The sequence below is a fragment of the Meriones unguiculatus genome, chromosome 6 (genome assembly GCF_030254825.1).
Source record: "Meriones unguiculatus strain TT.TT164.6M chromosome 6, Bangor_MerUng_6.1, whole genome shotgun sequence".
Lineage (NCBI taxonomy): Eukaryota > Metazoa > Chordata > Mammalia > Rodentia > Muridae > Meriones > Meriones unguiculatus.
The window spans coordinates 118,238,821-118,264,172 of record NC_083354.1 but is presented as its reverse complement, the minus strand read 5'-3'; the positions used below and the strand labels follow the sequence as shown (position 1 = coordinate 118,264,172).

General features: G+C 40.4%; 1 protein-coding gene across 1 annotated transcript in view; it reads right to left on the bottom strand.

The window, feature by feature from the left end:
- Xkr4 (XK related 4) overlaps positions 1-25,352 on the bottom strand; it is a 383,550-nt gene that overhangs the window by 143,808 nt on the left and 214,390 nt on the right. Inside the window, exon 2 of the mRNA XM_060385926.1 lies at positions 13,856-14,055. Coding sequence (XP_060241909.1) covers positions 13,856-14,055 — 200 coding nt within the window. The remainder of the gene's footprint in view (positions 1-13,855; positions 14,056-25,352) is intronic.

Sequence of the window (25,352 nt, the reverse complement as noted above, 5' to 3'; positions counted from 1 at the left end):
TCGGGTTCTGTTAATAAATGGCCCTGGTGGGAGGATGGAAGGTGGGTGATAAGCAGTTCTTTATTCTGGCTGCCAGCTCAAACTAGAATTCTGTGATCAAGACCTCCAAAGCTCTGGCCTCTAATCCTCAGCTCCTGTCACCCTGGCTACAAGTTGCCCCACAGCTTGAGAAAGCTGCTACAAAAATGTGCAGCAAGAATTAACAGGTGCGCATTCAAACTGCAAAGGGTTTCTTTGTGTTTGACATAAATAGATGTGTTAGGTCACCAGATCCAACTCTTGCATCAAGCAGCTGAATGTCAAGTAATCACAAGCAGCCCACTGCTCAGACCTGGCCATTTTCCTTTCCTTTTCTTTTTAAGACATAGGCTATATCTAGTTGGGCCATCTGTACCTCCTTTCGGTTTTCTTTATGTTTCTTGCTTTTCGATGGCTATGAGTGGAAATTGCCCTTGTGATTGCGCACAGCACACTCTGTAACATTTTGGACCCACCATGCTGCCTGATTCAGAGATTACAAATAAAACCAACTGCAATCTGCAAAACCAGACTTGCTCTATTTCTCTCTTTTCATACACGCCATGCTCCTGCATTGCCTGGCTTACATGTTAGTCCCAGCAGTTTGGAGGGCTGGTCCCTTTGGTCATCCAGAACTTGACCTGTTTGAGCTCTTATTAGTCTGAGAGCCCTTGTGGACTCAGTCCTCAAGCAGGCACATCTTCCTCTGGGCATTCATGTCTTGTTTCACAAGCAGCTGTTTCTCATCTTTTCTTCCTTCCAGCACCCGCATATATGATTGTTTGATAGGATGTCTTCATTTTGAAATATCTGACATACTCTTCTTTTCCAGGAGGGGATGGTCCTCTAATTATCACATCATCAGCGATGAAAAAAGCTGGCACCAAGCTCTCTTACATACTATAGTGAGAACTAGTGTGGCTCAAGGCTGACTGCAGCTCTGCAGAATGCTCTTTTTCAGTGCTGTGCAGGGAAAGGCAGGCACGACACAGCATGCCAAAGGGGGGCAGAGTCAGGACACAGCCTTCACCATCCACTGCACGGTAGGGAAAACATATCCTCCACCCAGGAATCTAAAACAAGGAATTCCCTACTCTACGCTGGTCCTACCCAAGCTTCCCAAACCTGTCAAAATTCTGTGTGCTCACTCATCTTCTATCTATCGGTTTATGGTTTTTATCAAGCTAATATAACAAAACTATACAAGATGCAGTTAAGTTTAAAAATACAAAGAACATTAAACAGTTTCAGGATTCAGAGTTGCCTCTGGTTGGGTGTTCAGCTTAACCTAGGGAGAACCCCGCTGGTGAACTACCTGTAATACCTTTGGCACTTCAGGTATTATAAGTGTGAGGTAGAACATTGCATCGAGGAAAATACCCTGTCTCGTGTACAATGTTGAGCTTCAGTTCTGTGGAGATTGTTGACCTGTGGTTGAATATGTTAAAGGAAATTTGATCAAACACACATTAACATATGGTCCCTTTTAAATTAGAGTCTGAATCTGCCAAAATTGTTTGAGAACAAACAAAAGTCCCCTCAAACAGAAGCTTTATGAAGAGGTAAGCAAACTACTGAATAATGGGGAGGGAGACATTTTCTTCACTCGTGTAGCCAATAGTAATCCTTCACCCATGTTCATGAAAGCAATCCTATCTCAACTCCATGGGACAATGAAAGAAACAACAAAAGAAAGAAAGAAAGGAAGAAAGAAAGAGAGAAAGAAAGGAAAGAAGGGAGGATAGGAGAGAGAGAGGTCATAGTAGGGGGACTGGTTGAGAAGAGAAAAGAAATCAGTAAAAGAGAGATAATATAAGGGGGTGACTAGAATCTGATAAAACACATCTATGAAAATGTCATTACAAAACTTATTATTATTATGCATGATTAATATATGCTAATAAAACTATACACACACACACACAAACACAAACACATACACACACTCACTTTGAGGGCTCCTCCTAATTGTTCATCTAGAAATTGTAACCATGCATTCTGGAATATAAACAGACATATTATATGTTTCTAAGTATGTTTTGCTCTGTAGTTTGTAATGCTACATTATTAACTTTCAGCATAACATGAAGTTTTTTGGGCAAATTTTGCATAGTGCTTCACAAACTATCACACACATAATAGACACTCCATAAATGTGTTAATAAACTGACTAAAATAGAAACCGCAAAGCAGATAGATCTAAAGGGAGTTGGAAGGCAGGCTGTGCCCAGATTGACACTCTGTCCTGTGATTTGTTTCTTCTGCAAAAATACAGACATGGAGTCTGGCAGGTTCAGAAGACAGTGACAAGTGCTGGGAGGCAGAGAAAGTGAAGGAGAGGGGTTCTTCTCTCAGATGGTCATAGCAAGGTGGCTAGCACTGTCCCCATCAGCCTTACTATACTGTTGATCAACTCAAAGCCTAAGATTTAGATCTTGAGGCCCGTTATTACACTCTGACAAACAAGGTGGCTTTCACAATGCAGAGACTGGTCAGAACATTTTTCTGGTTGTTTGAGCAAAGCCCTTCATTGCTGACTTCTCTGGTAGTCACACATTATAGAAGACAGAAATTTATATATATATATATATATATTCTGTATATATATATATATATTCTTATATATATATTTATATATACATATATTCTGTATATATATTTATATATATAAATTCTGTATATATACATATACACACATATATGTATATACATATTCTTCAAAAGTTTTATAGGCCCTAGGGCTTCCACTTTGATACAGGATACAGGGCTGGCTTCAAATTTGCTATTACAAAGATGACCCAAACTTCTGATTGATTTTCCTGCCTCTATCTCCCAAGAGAGTAGGCCTGGTTTTATTCATTGTCAGGGATGGAATCCAGGGCTCCTACATGCTAAGCAAGTACTCTACGAACTGAGGTACATCCCAGCTTCTCCTCTTGTCACAAGTACCCAGAAGAAACTGCGGGTGAAGAGGGGTTCACACAATCCCAAATGCACTCAAGGACATTTGGAATATGAGCAAATGTGAATAGAAGTTGGCATAAGTGGCTTGCTTTTGTTTAGTAAAGCTTTCTTGGGCATATGGCTTGGGGACAGTGTTTGTCCATGCATTAGCTTCATCACTAACAAAGTATCAGGTTATAAAGAACAAGATTTCCTTTGATTTTCGATCTTGGAAGCTTTGGTCCACGGTTACTGGTTGAGGTGGTTTGGGTGAGTGCTGAGGAAATTCCTAGTGACATAACACGTGTTGGTGGTAACACGTAGTAGAGATGTTGTTTATGTCACACATCTGGGGACAGAATGCGAGGACGGTCTAGAGTCTCAATCCTTCCTTTAAAGGCACACCCTCCATGCCTAAGCTTCTTCTACTCAGTTTCCTCTTAATGGTTCTGCTATCTTTCAACAGCACCAAGGACTTTTGGGAGACATTTTATATCCAAAACACAAAAGTCAGCAACTCATTTGGCACTCCAAAACTAAATACATTTAAAAAATAGAATGTGATCTTTCCAACCATGGCAAGTAGAATGTGACATTAAAATGAAGAATTAAAACCATTTGGAAAACATGGGAATATCTTGGTTTTGCAGGTTGGCACTGGCCCAACCTAGTAAAGCCTGGTTTAGTTCGAATAAGCCACACAGTTCTGATGAGGAACATGGTTGTGAATGATGCCTTAGTATGTAGTGAGGTGTGCACCTTTCTATCAGAGCCAAGTACTTTGCTGTTTTTTTTTTATATTAGTTAGACTTTGTATTCCAGCTGTAGCCCCCTTCCTCATCCCCCCCATCCTACCCTTCCTCCCTCATCTCCTTCCATGCCTTTCTACAAGCCCACTGATGGGGAGGTCCTCCTTCCCTTCCATCTGACCCTAGCTGATCATGTCTCATCAGGACTGGCTGCATTGTCCTCCTCTGTGGCCTGGCAAGGCTGCTCCCCCCTCAGTGGGAGTGGTCAAAGAGGCAGCAACTGAGTTCTTGTCAGAGACAGTCCCTGTTCCCCTTACTAGGGTACCCACTTGGAGACTGAGCTGCCATGGGCTACATCTGAGCAGTGATTCTAGGTTATATCCATGAATGGTCCTTCATTTGAGTATCAGTCTCAGAAAAAACCCCTGTGCCCAGATATTTTGGTTCTGTTGATCTCCTTGTGGAGCTCCTGTCCTTTCCAGGTCATACTATCTCCCCATTCTTTCCTAAGATTTCCTGTACTCTGCCCAGAGTTTGGTTATGAGTCTGAGAATCTGCTTTTATGCACTTCTAAAGTGGCATAGGAACAGCCACTGTGAACATTACAGAGCAGACTGTGGTCCTACACAGCAGTCCTAGGGCTGCTGTATGGAGTACTTCTTTGGAAACAGGAATTCTGACACTGAGCAATGCCCTTCTGCTAAGGAAGCTCTGTAGACAACAATCTGATATGAGTCAATATCTTCTCTGCCATTCTGAGAGACTAGCTCTAAACACACTAAATTGATTTCATGGTCCCTTTGTGTGCTCAGGATCCTGGATCCTCTCTGAGGGCTCCTCCTAATCTTGCATCCAAAAACTGTAACCATGCATTCTGAAATACACATAGGCATATTATATAAACATATATAGTACACATAGACATATATCTGTGTTCTTGAATATTTTTGTTAATTGAACCTACAGATGTGAATCCATGCACATGAAGGCTCACTAAAACCAGAAAATCACCACCACAAAGCTAAAAGTGACATCAGAGACTCTCTACTCAGCATGGTATTTTACTGATTCCTCGATAGGCCTTGTAGGCACAAGTGTGACCACTAGCCTTTGACCTATGCTTTCACTATTAAGATGGAACCAAAAGTCTTAAGTTATTGATCATTGTCCCAAGTCCTAAAAATCCCTGTATTTAGAACCTCTAATTTTCATTTCATTGTCTTTTGACATCATCTCATAATGAATGTTTAAATACTGGCTGTTTTCGAAGACGTGCTGTTTTCTTTGTCACCAGGCTTTCTTTTAGTCAGGTTCAGGCACATTTCTGCCCAAGGCTTTTTTCTTCTCCTTCATGCCTGTCAAATGGTCTGGCCAGTCTTTCTCCCCAAATTTTCTTGTACTTTGTTTTCAATGCAGACACATGAATTTGCATCTAAAATTTGGACTATATTTCTACTTTCTTCATATTAAACGCTGTTACTTTCTTGTTTTAAAACATCAGACCCCACCTAAGACTCGCTCACTCAGCACTTTCATTTTAGCAAATGTCTTGATTAGACAAGATGATAGGTATATTGCCCCATAAGAAGTCCAGCACTGTATGCCAACTGTCTTGGCCAAGTGCTTTGCATACTCTATCTCACTTAATGTCCACAGTCCTTCGAATTAGCTGCAACTTTTATTCTTCAGTACACAGAGGCAAATAGAGGCTTAGCCATGATGTCGGAGCTGCCTAAGGATATTGGCTGAAGTTCAGGATACTATGAGGAAATACTAACAGGGACACATGAACTGGAATAGACATCAGTTCTAGCTGAGGAAGCTGCGCTATGTTTTAGAGCATAAGCATGAATGTATCAGGCTTAGGCATGGGGGAAGTTAATTAATGTCTGAGGAGAGGCGAATTCACACATTCTCAGAGCAGAGAGGAAGAGAATGTGATGACTACTGAATGAAATATAGTGACACAATGACCTTTGTTCAGGAATTAAAGTTTCAGTGAGTGCCAACAGAAGTGTTGAGCATGTTTGCAGGTTCCACAGTCTCTAAAGATTTTTGTGATAACCACAGTGGAAGAAAAGAGGAGACAGGTGGATATGAATGGTAGGCTGGTCATAAGGGCATGTGTCCAGGTGGAACTGGTTTGCCAAGTCAAGTAGAAGGACATAGTCCATCTCTTCTTGTCAATCCTTAGTCCCTTCCTGTTGGCCCTCCTTCTTCTCTCCCTCTCCTCCTGGGATATATAATTTTGAGGATGCTCTGACAACAGGAAGCACACAGGGAGCACTGGACCTCCTTGAGTGCTTCTCACACAAGGTAGAGTAGAACCCAGGAATGTTCCACCTCCACAGAGGATCAGTGAGCCAGCACATGTTAACAGAACTCAGCTGAAGCTGTGGAGGAAAAGCGCTTGGCTGCTCAGATTTGAGACACATCTCTGCCCTGATTTGTGGTCTCAGAACAGCAGTCAGGCTGTCTTCCTGGACCAGAAGGAAATGAAGGACGATTATATTCTGCAGTTTTCCCCTAAGCCTGTCAGCCTCCAGCACAATGAGGCGGGGCTGACTTAATGACTCAATAAGTGAGGAGAGAGAGAGAGAAAGGATTTTCACAGTTAACAGAATTTTAGGCATTACCCACTTCCACGAGGAGAACTCAGTTTCTAACCTTTGTTTTTAAAATGGCATATTTCTTGTTTGAGTTTCTTTTTGTTTCTAAAAGTTCCCTTCACAGAGTAGATGGTTGAAATTGGGGCAGAAAAGCAATTGTAGCCATAGTCACATGAAATGACTCTCAGACTTAGGATGATGCTCAGCCTGCTAAATAAGGATGTTTTGTGATTTTAATTGAGAACTATTTGAAAACACCTCACAGGTTTCCTGCCTTTTGGTTTCTGCACTCACGAAGGACCAGGCTTTTACATTCAAATCCTAAAAATTTCATCATTAAAGATGCACGAAATACACGTCAAACTTAGCTCTTTTATTGAATTTGTTTTTTTTCCCCTCCAGAGGAAAGATGCTATATTCTTATCACCTACATCAATTTCATTCATCAGCTGGCTTATTGCAAGTGATGATCCGTGAGCAGATGTGTCTCCTGATAATAGACTTCCTTCTATGGTGAGGATTCTGAGCAGTGCCTGAGCTGGTCTCCGCTGCTATCAGGTTTGTGACAGATACTCTTGTTGTTTTCATTCTTTTGTCTGGTAACATCATCCTAGCCCCCTCCTTTGTTAAAAATCAGCAATGATAAATCAACCTTCGGCGTTTACTTGCCATCTGTGTTCAATGACTTGCCTGATTCTACTGATATTTTTGATCACTGTGCCCATTACACCTGGGGAATATGGCACAGGCCCTGATTCTCCTGCAATACTCTGAAACTTGGAAGTAAGCTTTCATTGGCCAATACTGAGGACCAACATATAAGCCCAGAGTATGTGTGGCATAAATATAGAGGGCTTAGTAGACACAGGAAAGAGAAGCTGTGTCAATGAAGAGGCTCTGCTCAATTCAAAGAAACTCAAACATTGGTTCCTTTGTTTAGGATAAATAATCTGAGAAAAACTAAGCATTGGGTAGAATACGCTTATACGTCCCTGTAGATTGGAATATCATGGGTTAAAAGTCTTTTGGGGCTATACAGTGAGACCCTGACTTACGACACCCAAACCAGAGACATCGAACCCCAACCCTAGGAGCACTGTGTGGTGCCAGACAGCTTGGAGGTCTTTTCATCTGCCCCCATCTGTCTGGCCCAGCTGGGTCAGAGACAATGAGCCCAGCAAAGGTGAGGTAGGCTCACGTGTCAAACCCAATTGTTCCCCATTCCAAGGGAACCTGTGGGACTATGGAGCAGCATTCAGCTTGGTGATCTTTCTGCCTGTTTCCCATCTGCCTGGTCCACCTGGGTCACAGGCAGCAGAGGAAACACAGAGTCAACCAGATGGCTAGAGGCCAGCGTAAGAACTCAAGCAACAACTGCCAACATCAAATTAAGCGGAGAGAAACTCAAAGCAATTACACTAAAATGAGGGACAAGACAAGGCTGCCCACTCTGCCCATACCTTTTCAATATAGTACTTGCAGTTCTAGCTAGAGCAATAAGACAGATAAAGGAGATCAAGGGGATACAAACTGGGAAAGAAGAAGTTAGAGTGTCACTATTTACAGATATATCATAGTGTATATAAGCAACCTCAAAAAATTCCACCCAAGAATTATGACAGTGATAAACAGCTTTAGCAGTATGGCTGGATACAAAATTAATTAAAAAAATCAGTAACCCTCCTGTACACAAACAACAAATAGGCTGAGAAAGAAAGTAGGGAAACTACATACTTCACAAGAGCCATAAATAATATAAAGTATCTTGGAGTAACTCTAACCAAGCTAGTGAAAGACCTGTATGACAAGGACTTCAGGTCTCTAAAGAAAGAAATTGGAGAAGATATCAGAAGATGGAAAGATCCCCCATGCTCGTGGATTGGTAAGATTAACATAGTAAAAATGTCCATTTTACCAAAAGCAATCCCAATCAAAAAACCTACACAGTTCTTTACAGACCTTGAAAGAACAATTCTAAACTTCATATGGAAAAACAGAAAGTTCAGAAGAGCTAAAACAATCCTATACAAATAAATAAATAAATAGAAGCACTTCTGGAGGTATCTCCAGCCCTGATTTCAGGCTATACTACAGGGCAATAGTAATAAAAACTGCATGGTACTGGTATAGAAATAGACTGGTTGGTCAATGGAATCGAACTGAAGACCCAGAAATAAACCCACATACCTATTGTCACTTGACTTTTGACAAAGGAACCAAAACCATACAATGAAAAAAAAAAAAAAGAAAAAAAAAGACAGCATCTTCAACAAATGGTTCTGGTCTAACTGTATATACACATATAGAAAAATGCAAATAGATTCATATTTATCTCCTTGCACAATCCTCAAATCCAAGTGGATCAAAAACCTCAATACAACACCAGATTCACTAAATCTATTAGAAAAGGAAGTGGGAAAGAGCCTTGAACTCATTGGTACAGGAGACAACTTCCTGAACAGAACACCAACAGCTCAGGCTCTAAGATCAACAATCAATAAATGAGACTTCATGAAACCAAAATCTTCTGTAAAGCAAAGGACACTGTCAATAGAACAAAAAGACAGTCAACAGTTGGGAAAAAGAGCTTCACCAATTCTACAACCGCTATAGAGTGAATGTTCAAAATAGATAATGAATTCAAGAAATCAAACACTGATAAGCAAATAATCCAATTTTAAACATGGGGCACAGAACTAGACAGAGAATTCTCAACAGAGGAATCTCGAAAGGCCAAGAATCACTTAAAGAAATGTTCAACTTCCTTAGTAATAAGGGAAATGCAAATCAAAATGACTCTGAGATTCCATCTCACACTGGTCAGAATGCCTAAGATCAAAAACTCAAGTGACAGCACATGCTGGAGAGGTTGTGAAGAAGAACACTTTTCCATTGCTGGTGGGAATGAAAACTTGCACAACCACTTTGGAAATCAATTTGTTGCTTTCTCAGAAAACTGAGAATAGCTTTACCTCAAGTCCCAACTATACGTCTTCTGGCTATATGCCCAAAAGACGCTCCACCATACAATAAACACATTTGATCCATTATGTTCATAGCAGCTTTATTTATAATAGCCGGAAACTGGAAAAAACACAGATGTCCCTCAACTGAATATTGGATAAAGAAACTGTGGCACATTTACACAACGGAATACTATTCAGCTATTAAAATCAAAGACATCTTGAAATTTGCAGGCAAATGGATAGAACTAGAAAAAAAAAAACATCCTGAGTGAGATAACTCAGACCCAGAAAGACACACATGGTAATACTCACTTATAAGTGAATTTTAGCCATATATTACAGGATAAGCATACTATGAGGCACAGACCCAAAGAAGATAAGTAAGTAACATAGAGGATCCAAGGGAGGAAGCATAAATCTCGCCCGAAAGGGGAGATAGAATAGAAAGAGGAAGTGGTTAAACAGAGGGAACAAGGTAGGAGAAGGGACACAGAGACTTGAAAGAGTGGAGATCAGAGCAGGAGGACATAAGATCTGTAGAGAAAAGAGAAATTAATGGTGGGGTTATCTCTGTGATAAGCAGGGGACCTAAGTCAAAGTAGGTTCTTGGGAGGACATGAAGGAACTCAGATACTCCTAGTAGCAGAGGCCATAGAGGCTGAATTAGACTAGTCTCTAACTAGACTAGTCTTCTAGCATAGGGAGGGGTATCCCACCCACAAAAACTTTGACCCAAAATTTACCCTGCCTACAAGATGTGCAGGGATAAAAACAGAGCAAGCAGAGCAGAGATTGAGGGAATGTCCAACCAATGCCTGGCCCAACCAAAAATTCACCCTATGGGAAAGTGCCAACCCCTGACACTATGAAGGATACCCTGCTAAGCTTGTAGACAGGAGCCTGTCAGAGTTGTCCTCTGAGAGACTCTACCCAGCAGTGCCTCAAAACAGATGCTGGGACTCACTGCCAAACCCTGGGCAATGCATACGGAGTCTTGTGAAAAAGTGCAAGGAATAAGAGAAGAAGTCTTGTGAAAAAGTGCAAGGAACTCTTGTGGTGACAAGAGTTCCACAAGAAGACCAACAGAGAGCCAACTAACCAGGGACCAGAGGGGCTTGCTGAGACTGAAGCACCAATCAAGTACCTTGCATGAACTGGAACCAGGCCCCCTACAAATGTGTCATAGATGGGCAGCTTAGACTTCATGTGGGTCCTCTAATAAGGAAAAAGGGGACTGCATCTGACCAGGACTCACTTGTCAACTCTTTGATCACTTCCACCTGGCAGGACTGCCTTGTCAGGCCACAGGGGAAGAGAACATGCTCCATCCGGATGCAACTTGATGAGCTGAAGTAGACTGGAAAGGGAGCTCCCCTTTTCTGAAGAAAAGGGGAAAAAGAGGGAGAGGGAGGGAGAGTGGGACTGAAAAGGGAAGAGGAATGGGGCTTCACAGATATAAAGTGAATAAAATAAAAAAAGGAAAGACCACCAAATCTAAATTAGCCAGAGTGCTAGGGATTGCCTTTCCTTTCATGTGTGTGGTGTGGTGTGGTGTGGTGTGGTGTGGTGTGGTGTGGTGTGGTGTGGTGTGGTGTGGTGTGGTGGTAGTGTGTGTGTGTGTGTGTGATTTGTATATGACGTTCTCAAACTGAAAAGGTGCTTTTTTTCTTGGCCTCTCTTGTCTTGCTTCCTCATTTTTCATGAGACACTAGGTCTGCTAGGGCCACAAGAGGGTGTATCCATCAGTCTTGTATCTTTTTCTGAGTGCTCCTGATAGTTGTTTTTGTACACCTGAATCTTAGCACTCAGGAGGCAGGGACAAGAAGAAAACTACTTGTTTATACCAAAGAGTTACTAACTTGCTCTGAAGATGCACACTGAATTCTTGGAGGTTACTTTAGTTTGAATTGGCTTTGATTTCATTTACATCTGTACTTACAGAATATTAAGCATTTACAGGGAACTATCTATCCATTAGGCATTCACTTACTAGAAGAGATGGTGGAGATGGTGGAGAGTTGAAGACTGTGGAGGGTTTTTTGGTTTGTTTATTTGTGCTTGTTTTATGTTCCACTGAGATATGGATTCGTGTAGCCCAGTCTGACTCAAACTCACTAAGTAGCTGAAGTAGGCCTTAAACTCCTCACCCCCTTGCCTTTATCCTCAAAGTACTAGGATTAAGTAACAATACTCAGCTCAAGGTTGTCTAAGATACAAGAAAACTTGTGCAGTGTCTTACTGTGGAGAACTTTGCATTTCGGCTCATTGTCTACACCCATCCAATTTCATTGACCAGCCAGCCACAGCTAGTTCATATAGTCTCCCTTTCTTTGTCCTGCTTTTCTCTGCTGGTTCTCAATGAGCACTCACCTTCTCTTCCTTCCAGCTTGCTTTCTAACACTTGAGTACTATATCCTGTGGAGCTTTTTGCCTCTTTTGTTATTTAATTATTTTTTCATATAATATGTTTTGATCATATTCCTTACCCTCCCTCTTCCTAGATCCTTTCATATCCCTACCCACCTAAGTTCATGCTATCTCTCTCTGTCTCTCTTTCTCTTTCTCTCTCTTTTAATAAATAAGAACAAGAATGAAAATCCAAAACAAACAAACAAAAACCAGACGGAATTTCAGTATAAAGAAGGGAAAGTAGATACAACATCCTACTCTTTACCAAGAATCTACTTTCAATTGATACCTTCTGGGAAGAGAAAACCAGTCTTCCCCAGAGTAATGACACTGGGTATATCACCCCTCTCCAGGGCAGACTCCGTGTCCCCAGAGAAAATGGCCAACAGAAAATGGACACCATAATCTTTGTGTGCCTCTGTAAAGCTCCTAGAAACAATGCTTTCTAGTATGTCATCAGGGTTGGGCCAGGAATTTAACTAATGAGCAATTCACTATTAAGGCTCTGTGAGCTGAATGAAATTCTCTGGAGCAGCCATTTTCTTTAAAGATATGTAAGCAGCTCAACCTTGACTGAGCAGAATCTTGTGGCTACAGTAAAGGGAAAAGGTTACCTTGGGCTGTCCTTAATGTATGCCCCACTGTGTCTATGGCAGACACAGTACCTCTTAACTTTTGGAAAGTTTTCTAAGCTTGTCATAGTGATCCTCTACTGAACCCGCAGCTGAGAATAAGACAAAGACATAATTCAAATTCCCTACATGTCTATAGATCTAACCTGTCTGGTGATCCCAGTACATGCTTTGTAAATACACTAGTTCATGCATTGTGACTATAAAATTTCCTGTGAATGGGCATGATGTCAGATGTCTGTAATTCCACACTTAGGCTGTGGAAGTAGGAAGATAAAGAATTAAAGTCTAGCCTTTGCTACACAGCAAATTTGAGGACAGCCTGAGCTACACTGTTTCTGTCTTTAAAAAAAATTAATTAACAACCATAAATAAATAAAACAAACAGTGAAGTTTCCATGGTGTAACATGAATTTATAACTGAGTCTCTGTTTCTAAGTTATAATCATTCACGTTTGGCTCAGAATAAACTGACAAAGCACAGTCAGTATTTTCATTTTCACAGCACCGTCTGCATTTCTTTCCCTGTTGTCTTTGCCCGGGTCTCTATCTCTCAATGGAAGCACCTAGTCTAGTGTAACGTGGATGTTCCATAAGAGCTACAAAGACACTGAAAGTTGAAAACACCATTCAGATCAAGTCCCTAGCTGGACCGTGATAGAACATGGCAATGTTAAACATGGTATGTTTAACTCAGAGGAGCTCAGACAGCTCTACTGAAGAGAAATAGCATTTACACTGCTCTGCGATATTCATGAGACATCATCTGCTAACAGGATTGACAAATACATTAGGAAACAAATCAGATGCAAGTGTCTCTTAGACTTCATACTCATACCAACGGATTCACCTATTTGTCTACAGTAGCTGTCTTATCTTCTTAGGATGGATCTGAGAGCCAGTGTCTACAGAAATATCAGGGCAGCTTACTGCCTTGATACTTCATTGGTCTCACTGACCACATGACCAAGCAAAAAACACAAAACAAAATATTAACCAGATAATTACATACCTTCCATAAACTCTATAGTACAGAAATAATATGTTGTTAAAAATTAAGAACATTTTCAGGTGATTTTAAAATAAAATTACCAAGGTAACCTCTAACATTTCTTTTTCATTTTCCCTCTCTCAATGTCAAAGGCAATGGTATAGACTCTCCATATCCATATCCATATATATGTATATATATGACAGAGAATAATAGTTATTGCTGTCCTTGTAACTTTGGTAAATTATTCTACCATGGAAATCAGAAGGCTTTCACTCTGTGCCCACAGGGAGCAAGCACAAAATCATAAATTACATTTTTCCCTGATAAAAGGACAGCTGGAGGGCAAAGGGGATGGTCTTTCTTTTAGTTAACCATGACAGGTCACGGTGAAGAAAATATCATGCATAATTCACGAATCGTGCAATCGGGCAGATAGACAAGAGGCCCGTGTCAACGAAGGACATCAGGCATCCATGGAATGTGACAAAAGTAGCTAAACTCTCCCAATTCAGAAACCGAAGTGCAAAGCCCTTACCTTGGAGGGCCTGTAAGCTGTGGGTCTGCACGATGATGCAGAGCTGCAGGACCAGCTGGGGGGCACTTTCCAAGAAGGTGGCTAGCAGGTGCAGCATGCTCACGTCGGCATACTCATACACCATCTTCCAGTAAAAGCGCCACCTGCTGCTCTCCCCACTCTGCCGGCTCCGGATGCCCAAGTATATCGTGTGCAAATACCTGAAAGGAAAAATGGAGAAAATGAGTGGCAGCTTGAAATTCGACCTTCAAAGTCATTTTCCTTTGGTGTAAGTCAGCATACGTGAGCGTGCACATAGAACAAGGAACTTGCAACCACGGTCTCACTTGCTCAGTTGGAGAGGTCACCCTTTCAGGCATCCCACTGAATTGCAATAAGAAGAATCATGAGATGGGCACAGGGAAAGGAAGGAATTTTCTCTTTAAAGTTCACCTCCTTTCTTGTCAGATTCTGTGTGTGCCCCACTGTGAACATAAGATGGCTTTCTCCTAGCACACAGAGTGAGTCTGAAGCTCTTACAGTATGTGCTTTGCAAACTCTCTCATGTCCTTCGAAAACTTTTGCATTCTTTAACATTTTCAAACAAAAGATAATTAGGTTAGTGGACCTGTCATGAATAAAACGTCATGAATAATAACACCTGTCCTGAAGTGTGGCTAATCATCAAAATATGTCGCTGGTATCCTTCAAATATATATTTATTGGTGTGTTTGTGTTTGCTTGTGTGCATATGTGTGCATGCATGTGTGGTGTGTGTGTGTGTGTGTGTGTGTGTGTGTGTGAACTGTGAGAGTTCAGGTGTATGTGCACATGTGAAGCCAAGAGGTTGATAAAGGGTCTGGCATCCTCAACTTTGCTTTTTAAAAACAGGCTCTCTCACTGAACCTGGAGCTTGCATTTTAAAAAAGGATTCAGCAAACAATGCCAGGGATTCTCTGTCTCTGTCCCCTCTTCCATGCAGAACTGGAATTACAGGTCAGTGCCACCATGACCTGATTTTTTAGATGAGTACTCTGAGCCCAAAGTCAAGTCTTTATGCTTGTAGAGCAGGTATTTCCTCAATGGAGCCATCTCTCCTCACTGAAAACACATTTATATATTTTACTTTGATCCCAGACAGGGTTTCTCTGTGTAGCTTTGGCTGTCCTTGACTCCTTTTGTAGACCAGGCAGGCCTCGAACTCACAGAGATCCGCCTGCCTCTGCCCTCCCCGAGTGCTGGGATTACAAGCATCTGTTTTAAACTGTGGCTTCCTTCCATTTCTTCTTTCTCAAATGCATCTCATGGCCTCGAGTTTGATGGTTGCATTCCCCTGTTGTATTTAACAAATCTGCCCTTGATGTTTTGTGCAAAGAAGTAGTTAGTGCCAGTTTGCATAAATCTAAGCTTGTTCTCCACTAGGTGATGTTCACCTTCATCAGGAGGAACACACTGTGACCTATCTTTCTATTCTATGACCTTATCATCCAGGGGCAGCATCAAAACAAGAGCTGCACAGCACAGACATTTTGAGCATATCATTCTAGGTCTTCAGTCAGTGTTGTTGTCTGTAGTTTGCTTTCTAGTAGATTCCTCAAGAAAGGCACACAGTGTAAATTTACCACAATTTCTGTATCCATTCCTCGGTTGAGGAACATCTATTGTTTCCAGAATATGGTTATTACAAATAAATCTGCTATGAAAATAATTGAGCAATTTTTCTTGTTGTATGGTTGACCATATTTTGGATATATGCCCAGGAGTGGAATACCTGGATCATGAGGTAGGACTATTCCTAATTTTCTGAGAAAGCACCAAATTGATTTCCAAAGTAGTGGTACAAGTTTACATTCCCACCAGCAGTGGAGGAGAGTTCTTCTTTCTCCACATCCTCTACAGCATGTGTTATCACTTGAGTTTTTGATCTTAGCCATTCTAATGGGTGTAATGTAGAATGTCAGGGTCGTTTTGATTTGCATCTCCCTGATGACTAAGGACATTGAACATTTCTTTACACGTTTTCTGCCATTCCATATTCCTCTGATGAGAATTCTCTTTTTAGCTCTGCACCTCATTTTTAAATTGGATTACCTGATTTGTTGTTGTTTAACTTTTTTTGTTCTTTATGTATACTGGATATTAGCCCTCTGTCAGCTATAGGGTGGGTGAAGATCTTTTCCCAGTTTATAAGCTGTCGTTTTGTTCCTGACATTGTCCTTTGCTTTACAGAAACTTTTCAGTTTCGCAAGGTCTCATTTATTGATTGTAGATCTTAGAGCCTGTGTTGTTGGTGTTCTGTTTAGGAAGTTGTTTTGTGTGCAATTGAGTTCAGCTCTTCCCCACTTTTTCATCTAACAGATTTAGTGTATCTGGTGTTATGTTTGATCCACTTCGACTTTAGTTTTGTGCAGGCTGACAAATATGGATTTTTGCATTTTTTCCTACATATAGACATCCAGTCAGAGCAGCACCAGTTTTGGAAGATTTTACCTTTTTGCATTATATGGTTTTTAGCTTCTTTTCAAAAATCAAGTATCTATAGGTATGTTGGTTTATTTGGGGGTCTTTGATTAGATTCCATTGATCCTTTGTTCTGTTTCTGTGCCAGTAACATGTAGTTTATATTTCTGTTGCTCTATAGTACAGCTTCTGATCAGAAATGAAGATACCTGCAGAAGATCTTCTATTTTGCAGGATTGTTTGAGCTATACTCATTTTTTTTTGTTTTTCCCTATGAAATCGAGAATTGTCCTTTCAAGATCTGTAAGAATGTTTTGGTATTTTGATGGTAATTACATTGAATCTGTAGATTGCTTTTGGTGAAATAGCCATTATTATGTTAATCCTACCAATCCATGAGTATGGGACATCTTTCCATCTTCTCATATCTTCTATAATTTCTTACTTAAGAAACTTGAATTTTTTTTTTCATACAAGTCTTTTACTTGCTTGGTTAGAGTCACACCAAGATACTTTATGTTATTTGTAGCTATTATGAAGAGTGTTGTTTCCCTAATTTCTTTCTCAGCCCTTCTCAGCCCATTTGTCTTTTGTATACAGGAGAACTTCTGATTTTTTTTGAGTTAATTTTATATCCAGCCACTTTGTTGAAGGTGTTAATCAGCTGAAGGAGTTCTCTGGTAGAATTTTTGTGGTCATTCATGTATACTATCATATCTTCTGCAAACAGTGATACTTGGACTTATTCCTTTCCAATTTGTTTCCCCTTGATCTCCTTTAGTTGTCTTTTTGTTCTAGCTAAGATTCCAAGTACTATGTTGAAGAGATGTAAAGAGAGTGAGCAGCCTTGCCTTTGACTCTGATTTCAGTGGGATTGATTTAAGTTTATCTCCATTCAGTTTGATATTTTCTCTGTTTAGTTTGATATAAGTGCAGTATATTGCCTTTACTACTTTTTCAGTATCTAAGGAGATGATCATGTGGTTTGTTCCTCCTTTGTTTATTTGGTAGATTACATTGATGGATTTCCGTACATTGGACCACCCCTGCATGCCTGGGATGAAGCCTATTTGGTCATGGTGGTACACAACAGAATACTACTCAGCAATTAAGAACAAGGAAATCATGAAAATTTCAGTCAAATGGATGGAACTAGAAAAGATCATCCAGAGTGAGGTATCCCAGAAGCAGAAATACACACATGACATATATTCACCTATAAGTAGATATTAGCCATATAATATAGGATAAACATGCTAAAATCTATAATCCTAAAGAACAAGGAGGACCCTAGGGAAGATGCTTAATCTTCATTCAGAAGGGAAAATAGGACAGACATCAGAATCAGGACAAGACAGGGAACAGGACAAAAGCATCCCACAGAGGGCTCTGAAAGACTACCCAGCTGGGTACTGAAGCAGAAGCTAAGATTCATAGCTAAACTTTGGGAAGAGTGTAGGGAATCTTATGGAAGAAGAGGGAGATAGAAAGACCAGGAGGGGACAGTAGCTCCACAGGAAGACCAACAGAGCCAAAAAATCTGGGCCCAGGGAGCCTGCACAGACTGATGAATTAACCAAGCACCATGCATGGAGAGAACTTAGAGCCATTGCTTAGATGTAGCCCATGGGCAGTTTAGTCCCCATGAGGTATTCTTAGTAAAAGGAACAGGTGTAGTCTCTGGCATGAACTAAGTTGTCTCCTCTTTGATCACCTTCCCCTGCCATGGCTGGCTTACTAGTTCACAGAGAAAGAGGATCCAGATAATCCTGATGAGACCTGATAGACTAGGGTCAGATTTAATCATTTGCATCTGCCTATTTCTGCCTGTACTCATGACTCTATGAACTACTCATAGATCATTTCCAATACTGACAAGTGAGTTTTTAAAGTGGTAATCCTCAACATGACTTCTTATATGGACCATGGTAACTAAATCATAATAATCCCCACTTCATGTTTTTACTACACTATTCTAACCTAGAATTGTGGACTGAATAAGCTACAGGAGATTTCGGAATTGGCTGCCAGGGCTACAGGACTGAGAAATGAAGACTGGACCAAGATCCCAGGTACTCTGATGCCAAGACCTACAATCTTTTATCATGTCCACTTGGCTTTAGTAATTCTGGAATTTATGACATATAAAACATACAGAATGCACTAATATTTTTCTGTCTTCTACAGGCTTTTATTGTTATGTCTAAGAGACTATAGGTGTCAAGGTAGAGAATTTTAGAGCTAGATAAAACTTAGATATAGTTTAAGGACTATGAAAGAAAGACACATTTTCTTAGCCTGAGACTTTCATTGTGTACGTTTTTAAAGGATGCTGAAATTGTTAAAAATAAAATGAAATTATATGTATATGTTATACAGTAAGCAGTCAGTAATGTCAAAAGTCCTTTACAGTAAGTCTGTAGGTTTCAGGAGTTAGTTGGAGAAAAACAAAGATAGCCAAAACTTTGGATTTTCTCTTTAGTTACATGATATTCATCATCTAACTTAAGGATATGTGAAGGCCAACTCATCTTAGGAGTTGTAAAAGCTGTAGACAGTCATAGCTCTGTCTCTATCTGCTATCTTTTCCCCAGTGTCATATAAAAATATCTCTTCATCATCTCTCCATCTGTCCATCTTGTCTTTATCTACCTACCATTTACCTATCTGCCATTTTTCTACTTATTTAATCTATCATCTATAATCACCATAATTGCCATTAATAATTAATCTGATCAACGGAGATGCTGCAGACTACACTGTAACTATATATTTATGGCAGGAGAGAAAGATGGATAATGGCCACTCTCCGGAAAAAAGCCTTTGTACATTTGAAAAAAAAAATTCCATTTGTCTCTGTGACATCTGTGTTAGTGTAATCTCACTGGCAAGTCTTTTTCCTCTTGGATATGTTGTGTTCTGGCATATGATCTGGAGTTTCTATACACAAAGTTAGGAAAGATGACATCTCCCTCAAAATTGTTGTGCAGGATAGATGACAGGCTTTTCCACATTTGTTCCTCACTTATTTACTGGGTGTGTGCCCCAAGGTTATAAGAATACTTTGAGAATCAAGAAACTCATGGTGAAATTTTGCTGGGGCATCAATATATTTTGGACATACATACATACATATACACATACAAACAAATAAATACTTGTATAATACATATGTGCACACGTATATGTTATGGGTATATCTCCCTAATAAGCAAAGGTGATTATTTTCATTTAATTTCTCACTAGATTTCTGTGTGTGGTTTTGTGTGTGTTTGTGTGTGTGTGTGGTCATGCTTATCCAACAATGGATTCTAACAGTGTTTCTGACAGGGTGTGGCATCTGAGTGCTCTTTCAAAAAGGAAGAGTTTTCCCACTACTATCCTTCTGAGAAACAGGACATTTTAGGCTTCCTAAACATCTACACTCTAAGCTGAGGTCCTGGTCAGGTGGTTTAGTGGGGCTCAGTGGGTTTTCCTCTTTGAGATTAGACTAAAGAGCAGAGGAGAGTGGGTGCCAGGTACAGTCATCGGTAATGGAAGCTTTACTTCTTTTTAGATACACATACTACGGCAGGGAGGACTCACAAGAATGTTGTTTATGGTTAAAATTTATTGGCATGATTACCAAAGAGCATCATTTAAGAAGGAAAAAAGTTTGAAAGCTTTGCCATCAGGATGAAGTCTTTCTGGACCTAATAATAAATTTAAAAGCATGGATCATTTATCACTGCCATTGAGGATTGTTCTTCATAAAGCTCTCTTTGAAATGCCACTTGTCAACCACCCTTTCAGAAGGAAAATCACAGATGAAACATTTGTTTTCCTTACAGTAGGACTCATTCTTTCTCAAATAGGGTAACTTGTATTATTTATTCCACACAGAAGCATGTCAATGGAAAGTATAGTTTTCCTATACCTTCAAAGGCCACCAGGCATTCTGCCCCAATATTCTCAACATAATCTCAAACAAGCTATTTTTCAATTTCCTAATTTTTTAGTATTGCTGAAGATGTATCCACAAACATACTAATAGAGCCCGCACCACTCCAGGTACAAAGACATGTTTATGTAAGCAACTACTACCGTAACACAGACAACATCAAATCAGGAGCATTCTAAAGATGCAAATTACATTACAATTCTTAGCTTCTTTTAATCAACTCTTTTCAAAGGAGAAAAGCATGTTAGAGTCAGGTATGTTGTCAAAGGTCCATGACCATGCCACTCAGGACACTAAGACAGGGACATCTGAACTGTAACTCCTGCCTTGTCTACAAAGAGAATTCAAAACACCCTGGGCAATTTAGCGAGATACTTTCTCAAAAACACACAGTTTAAAAATGGAGTCTTTTCTGAGACTGATACTCTAAACAAGGACCATGCATGGAGATAACCTAGAACCCCTTCTCAGATGTAGCCCATGGTAGCCCAGGGTCCAAGAGGGTTCCCTGGTAATAGGAACAGGGACTGTCTCTGACATGAACTCAGGAGCTGGCTCTTTGATCGCCTCTCCCTGAGGCAGGGAGCAGCCTTACCAGGCCACAGCAGAAGACAATGCAGCCAGTCCTCATGAGACCTGATAAGCTAGGGTCAGATGGAAGGGGAGGAGGACCACCCATATCAGCGGACTGGGGAAGGGGCCTGGGAGGAAAATAGGGAAGGGGGGTAAGTTTGGGAGGGAGGGGGCTACAGCTGGGATACAAAATGAATAACTGTATTTAATAAAAAACTAATTAATTAAAAAATAAATTGGACTTCATGAAACGGAAAAGTTTCTTTAAACTAAAGGACACCATCAATAAAACAAAATAGCAGTTCCTCCCCCCCAAAAAAAGAGGGTTGGGGTATAACTTGGTAGTAGAGATATTTACTTAGCACACACAAGGTTCAAGCCCCTCTGCTGAGAAAATAAACATAACCGAGATTCAAGTCACAAACATCAGAGTGAAATATAATACAGCAAACGTGATAAACTCGGGGAAGGGGGACTGTCCCATGCATTTGGCTTGTGAAACATTACATGAATAATATATGTTTCATTTAAAGTTGAATGAGGTTGAATATAATATGTATATAACTTGTGTTTCAGGTAGGTAGCCCATCTATAGGATTTGATCAAGTGTGCTAGTAGCTTCTGATATATGCGTGGCTGAATCAGGAATAGCTCTGAAGATATTATGCATATATGTTGTAGTACTGAATTCTCTTTCATTAACTTTCAGCACATTAAGCAATTTAGCTATTAGCAGCTGTTATTTCTACTGTCTACAAAATCGAGTAAAATCTGGCAGAAAAGCTTTGCACAGACAACATTAACAAACAGCAATCCCAGAAAGTGCTATTTTCCCCTGTTTCCTGGCTACAAAGTTTTACTAAGTGGAGGTATGTTTACGAGCCCTCTATGGCCAGTACAACTATGATTTGCTATTACAGGAAGTTCCCCATTGGGCATGCTAAACCACAGCCACACCTTATATGGTGGGGCATGTCTGTAGTCCCAGTTGTTCAGGAAGCTGAAGGGATAGAATTCTCTGAGTCTAGGAGTTCAAGACCAGCCTGGGCAACATAGAAAGGTTCTGTCCTGTTACTATCCTGAAAATAAGCAGTTCCCCCACAGCATGACCTTGTTTAATGACAGTGTGTTGGGTGGCCATCCTTTCCATTTGATGCTGCAAAGTGGTGAACTTGACTTGAGAAATTCTGTTCTGCATTCCTGTTAGAAACTTGCTAACTGGCTATTATTTAAAGAAGAGATTCTATTTCTCATTAATCATCCAAAAGGAAGGGTTGTGCATTTGCTGAATGAGGGGAAAAATGAATGAGTTAACCTACCATTTGACCCCAACATTAGGATCACAGTCACATGAGGACAGATGGGAATGCGCCTCCTACCCTCATAGGGCCAGACGGATTTATGACCCACGCTGGGACTCCTGACAGTATCCCATCCCCTGTTGTCATTGACACAATGCCAAGCTGATCTACCTTTCATCAGCATCACAAAATCTCTCTCCAAATAATTAGCTGTTTGCAATGTCCTTCCCAGAGGGCATGCTGGAATATTCACAGAAGGAGACACAGGAAAGCAGATTCTGGATCTTCCTGGAAATCCTTGAACCTGACAGTCACTTCCTCTTTGAACTACTCATGTTTTCTCCCTGAGGGTTACAATGCCTGTCCAAGTACCCAAACTTTGGCTCTCTCTGCATATGGTCAACCCTGAGGCTGTATTTCAGTCTCTTTTCTCTCCCACCAGATAGAAAATAATTAGAAATAATTGGAATTAATTTGAGTCCCAAAGAAGACTGTAGATCTAATAATAGCTATGTTTCAGTGTTCACCCTTGTCTGCTTGTACAATATGGGCATTTTCTTTTTGATAGGGACTACTTTTATTGATTTCAAATGTATTTTATAAAGATACAATTCATCATGCCCTTCTATCCACCCCCCACCCCTTATTCCATAAGACTTCCTGCACTCTGTCCAAAGTTTGGCTGTGAATCTCAGCGTCTACTTCGATCCCCTGTTGGGTGGAGCCTTTCAGAGGACCCACTATAGTAGGCTCCCATCCTGTTGCCTCTCTTCCACCGCTCTGGTGTCTATCCTGTTTGCCATTCTGAATGAGATTTAAACATCCTCCCTAGGGTCTTCCTTAGCATTTAGCATCTTTAGGTCTGTAGATTTTAGTATAGCTATCCTGTATTATATGGCTAATATCCGCTTATAAGTGAGTTTATACCATGCCTGTCTTTCTGTTTTGGGTTACCTCACTTAGGATGATCTTTTCTCGTTCCATCCATTTGCTTGCAAATTTCATGATTTCCTTGCTTTTAATAACTGAGTAGTATTCCATTGTGTAAATATGCCACAATTTCTTCATCCACTCCTCTGTTAAGAGACATCTAAGTTTTTTCCAGATTCTGACTATTACAAATAAAGCTGCTATGAACATAGCTGAGCAAATACCCTTTGCATTTTTTTGCATGGCATCTTTTGACCATGCACGGAGAGAACCTAGGCCCCTTGCTCAGATGTAGTGGATTGGCAGCTTAGTCTACTTGTGATATCCCAAGTAAGGGGAACAGGGGCTGTCTCTGTCATGAACTTGATTGCCTGCTCTTTGATCATTTGCCCCTGGTGATGCGGTCTTGCCAGGCCACAGAGAAAGAGGATCCAGGCAGTCCTGATGAGACTTGATAAGCTATGGGCAGATGGCAGAGGAGGAGAACTCTTCCTTTCAGCAGACTATGGGAAGGGGATGGGGGAACAGGGAATGAGGGTGGGACTGGGAGGAGTTAAGGGAGGGGGCTTCAGTTGAGATATACAGTGAATAAATTGTGAAAAAATACAATTCATCTATGGGACAATTTTTATGGTTTTGTTTGACTTTCAGGTATACCCCCTACATGAAGAAATCAGTTATAAAAATAGTTCCCTTTCATGAATTCTCCACAGCTGCAGACAAAAATAATCAAGATGTTTCTATGCTAAGTAATTTCTCTTGTATTCGGCAGTATTGTAACAGTGCCGGGGTAGCTTGGGAAATCTAGCTGAAAGAGCATATGAAAATTAATGAATGTGGAAAGGAGGTTCTACATATACACATAATGCATGGTTTTGATTTTATCTATCCCTCAGATAATAAAGAACATTTCATTAATTATTATTTTTTTATTTTTGTTGAGACAAAATCCTGTTCTGTAGCCCAGGCTAGCCTCAGAATTGAAGTTTGCCTGTCTTTGCTTCCCACATGCTGTGGCTATAAATGTGTCCATTAGAGTGTCCATTACAATGTCACTTTTTCCCCGTAAAGTACTTCTATGTAATATAGTTTACTATAAAATGTGTATTAAAATAGAAAAGATATTAATGAGACAAATACAGCAGTGATTATTGTTTGACACAGGCATGGCAGCTGCTGTAATCCAAGCCCATTAATGACTGCTATCAATGACAGAAGTACTTAGCTTCATCTTAAAAGGGGAGCTAGCAATATTTATTCAGCATAGACTGAGAACCTTCAACTTAAGCCTGATTTAACAGCTCTTATGACGACCAGAGAAAGGACTCTTGCACATGCGAGTATGCACACACACTTTCTCTTTCTCTGTGTGGGCATGTCTGTGCAAGCATATATAGAACTTTAATCTTTTACAAATTTATTTTCCTAACAGCTCTTTACACTTGATCATAGTGGACTTGTGACATGTATCATCTTAAATCTTTACTGCAAATCCATCATCCTGGAGCACCTGACCCATCATGTCTATAGTTGGTCAAGTGGGGAGGAGGAAAGGGAAGGGTGGAGAACTGAGGTCTCTGTATTTCTAGTAACCCTGCGGCCTGGTGGGAATTATCTACAAGAGGCTGGATATTATACAGCTTATTTTGCCAGAAAAGTGTCAATTTCCAAATGCTTGGAATTTTAGGGTGTCTCTGCACCATTATAAATGTGCCAGATCTTGCCTATTTTGATCCAATGGCAATGATTTTGTTTTGTTGTTTTGTTTTGAGACTATTTTTATTTTCATTGAAATTGAATTATAATTTTATTAAGTATCCATTCATTCATCCACTTAAGGGGAGGAAATTAAAATTCCTTCTCTTCAAAATCAAAGGAGAGTTGACAGTGTAAATACCGTGCCACTGGAAAACAACGGCTCAAGGCTCTGGAGTCTGGATAAAATGGCTCTGGAATGGTTGCCTGTGACCAGGAGGGTCGTCATGAGAGCATAGTGTTCTCTCTTGGTATCTTTTGAGCCTACCAGGGTTTATTTTTCATGGAGATCACCAGTCATCCTCTGGGCATCATGACTTGGGAGCAAGAAGGATAAGGTTCATTCTGCTCTAAGCTCTCATTGGCTAGCTCTGTGTAGAGTGTTTACCAGTTTTCCTCTGGTTTCCTAGTCTCCAAGACACACTAAAATTCTCTGAGGTCCGAGTTTATGAGGTGGTATGGTGTCATTTCATTAGAAAGAAAGTACATACTCACTGTGCTGACCTTTAGCCTGCTTGCCCTATGCCTGGAGTGTTCTTGAAAATAGCTCCACACAACA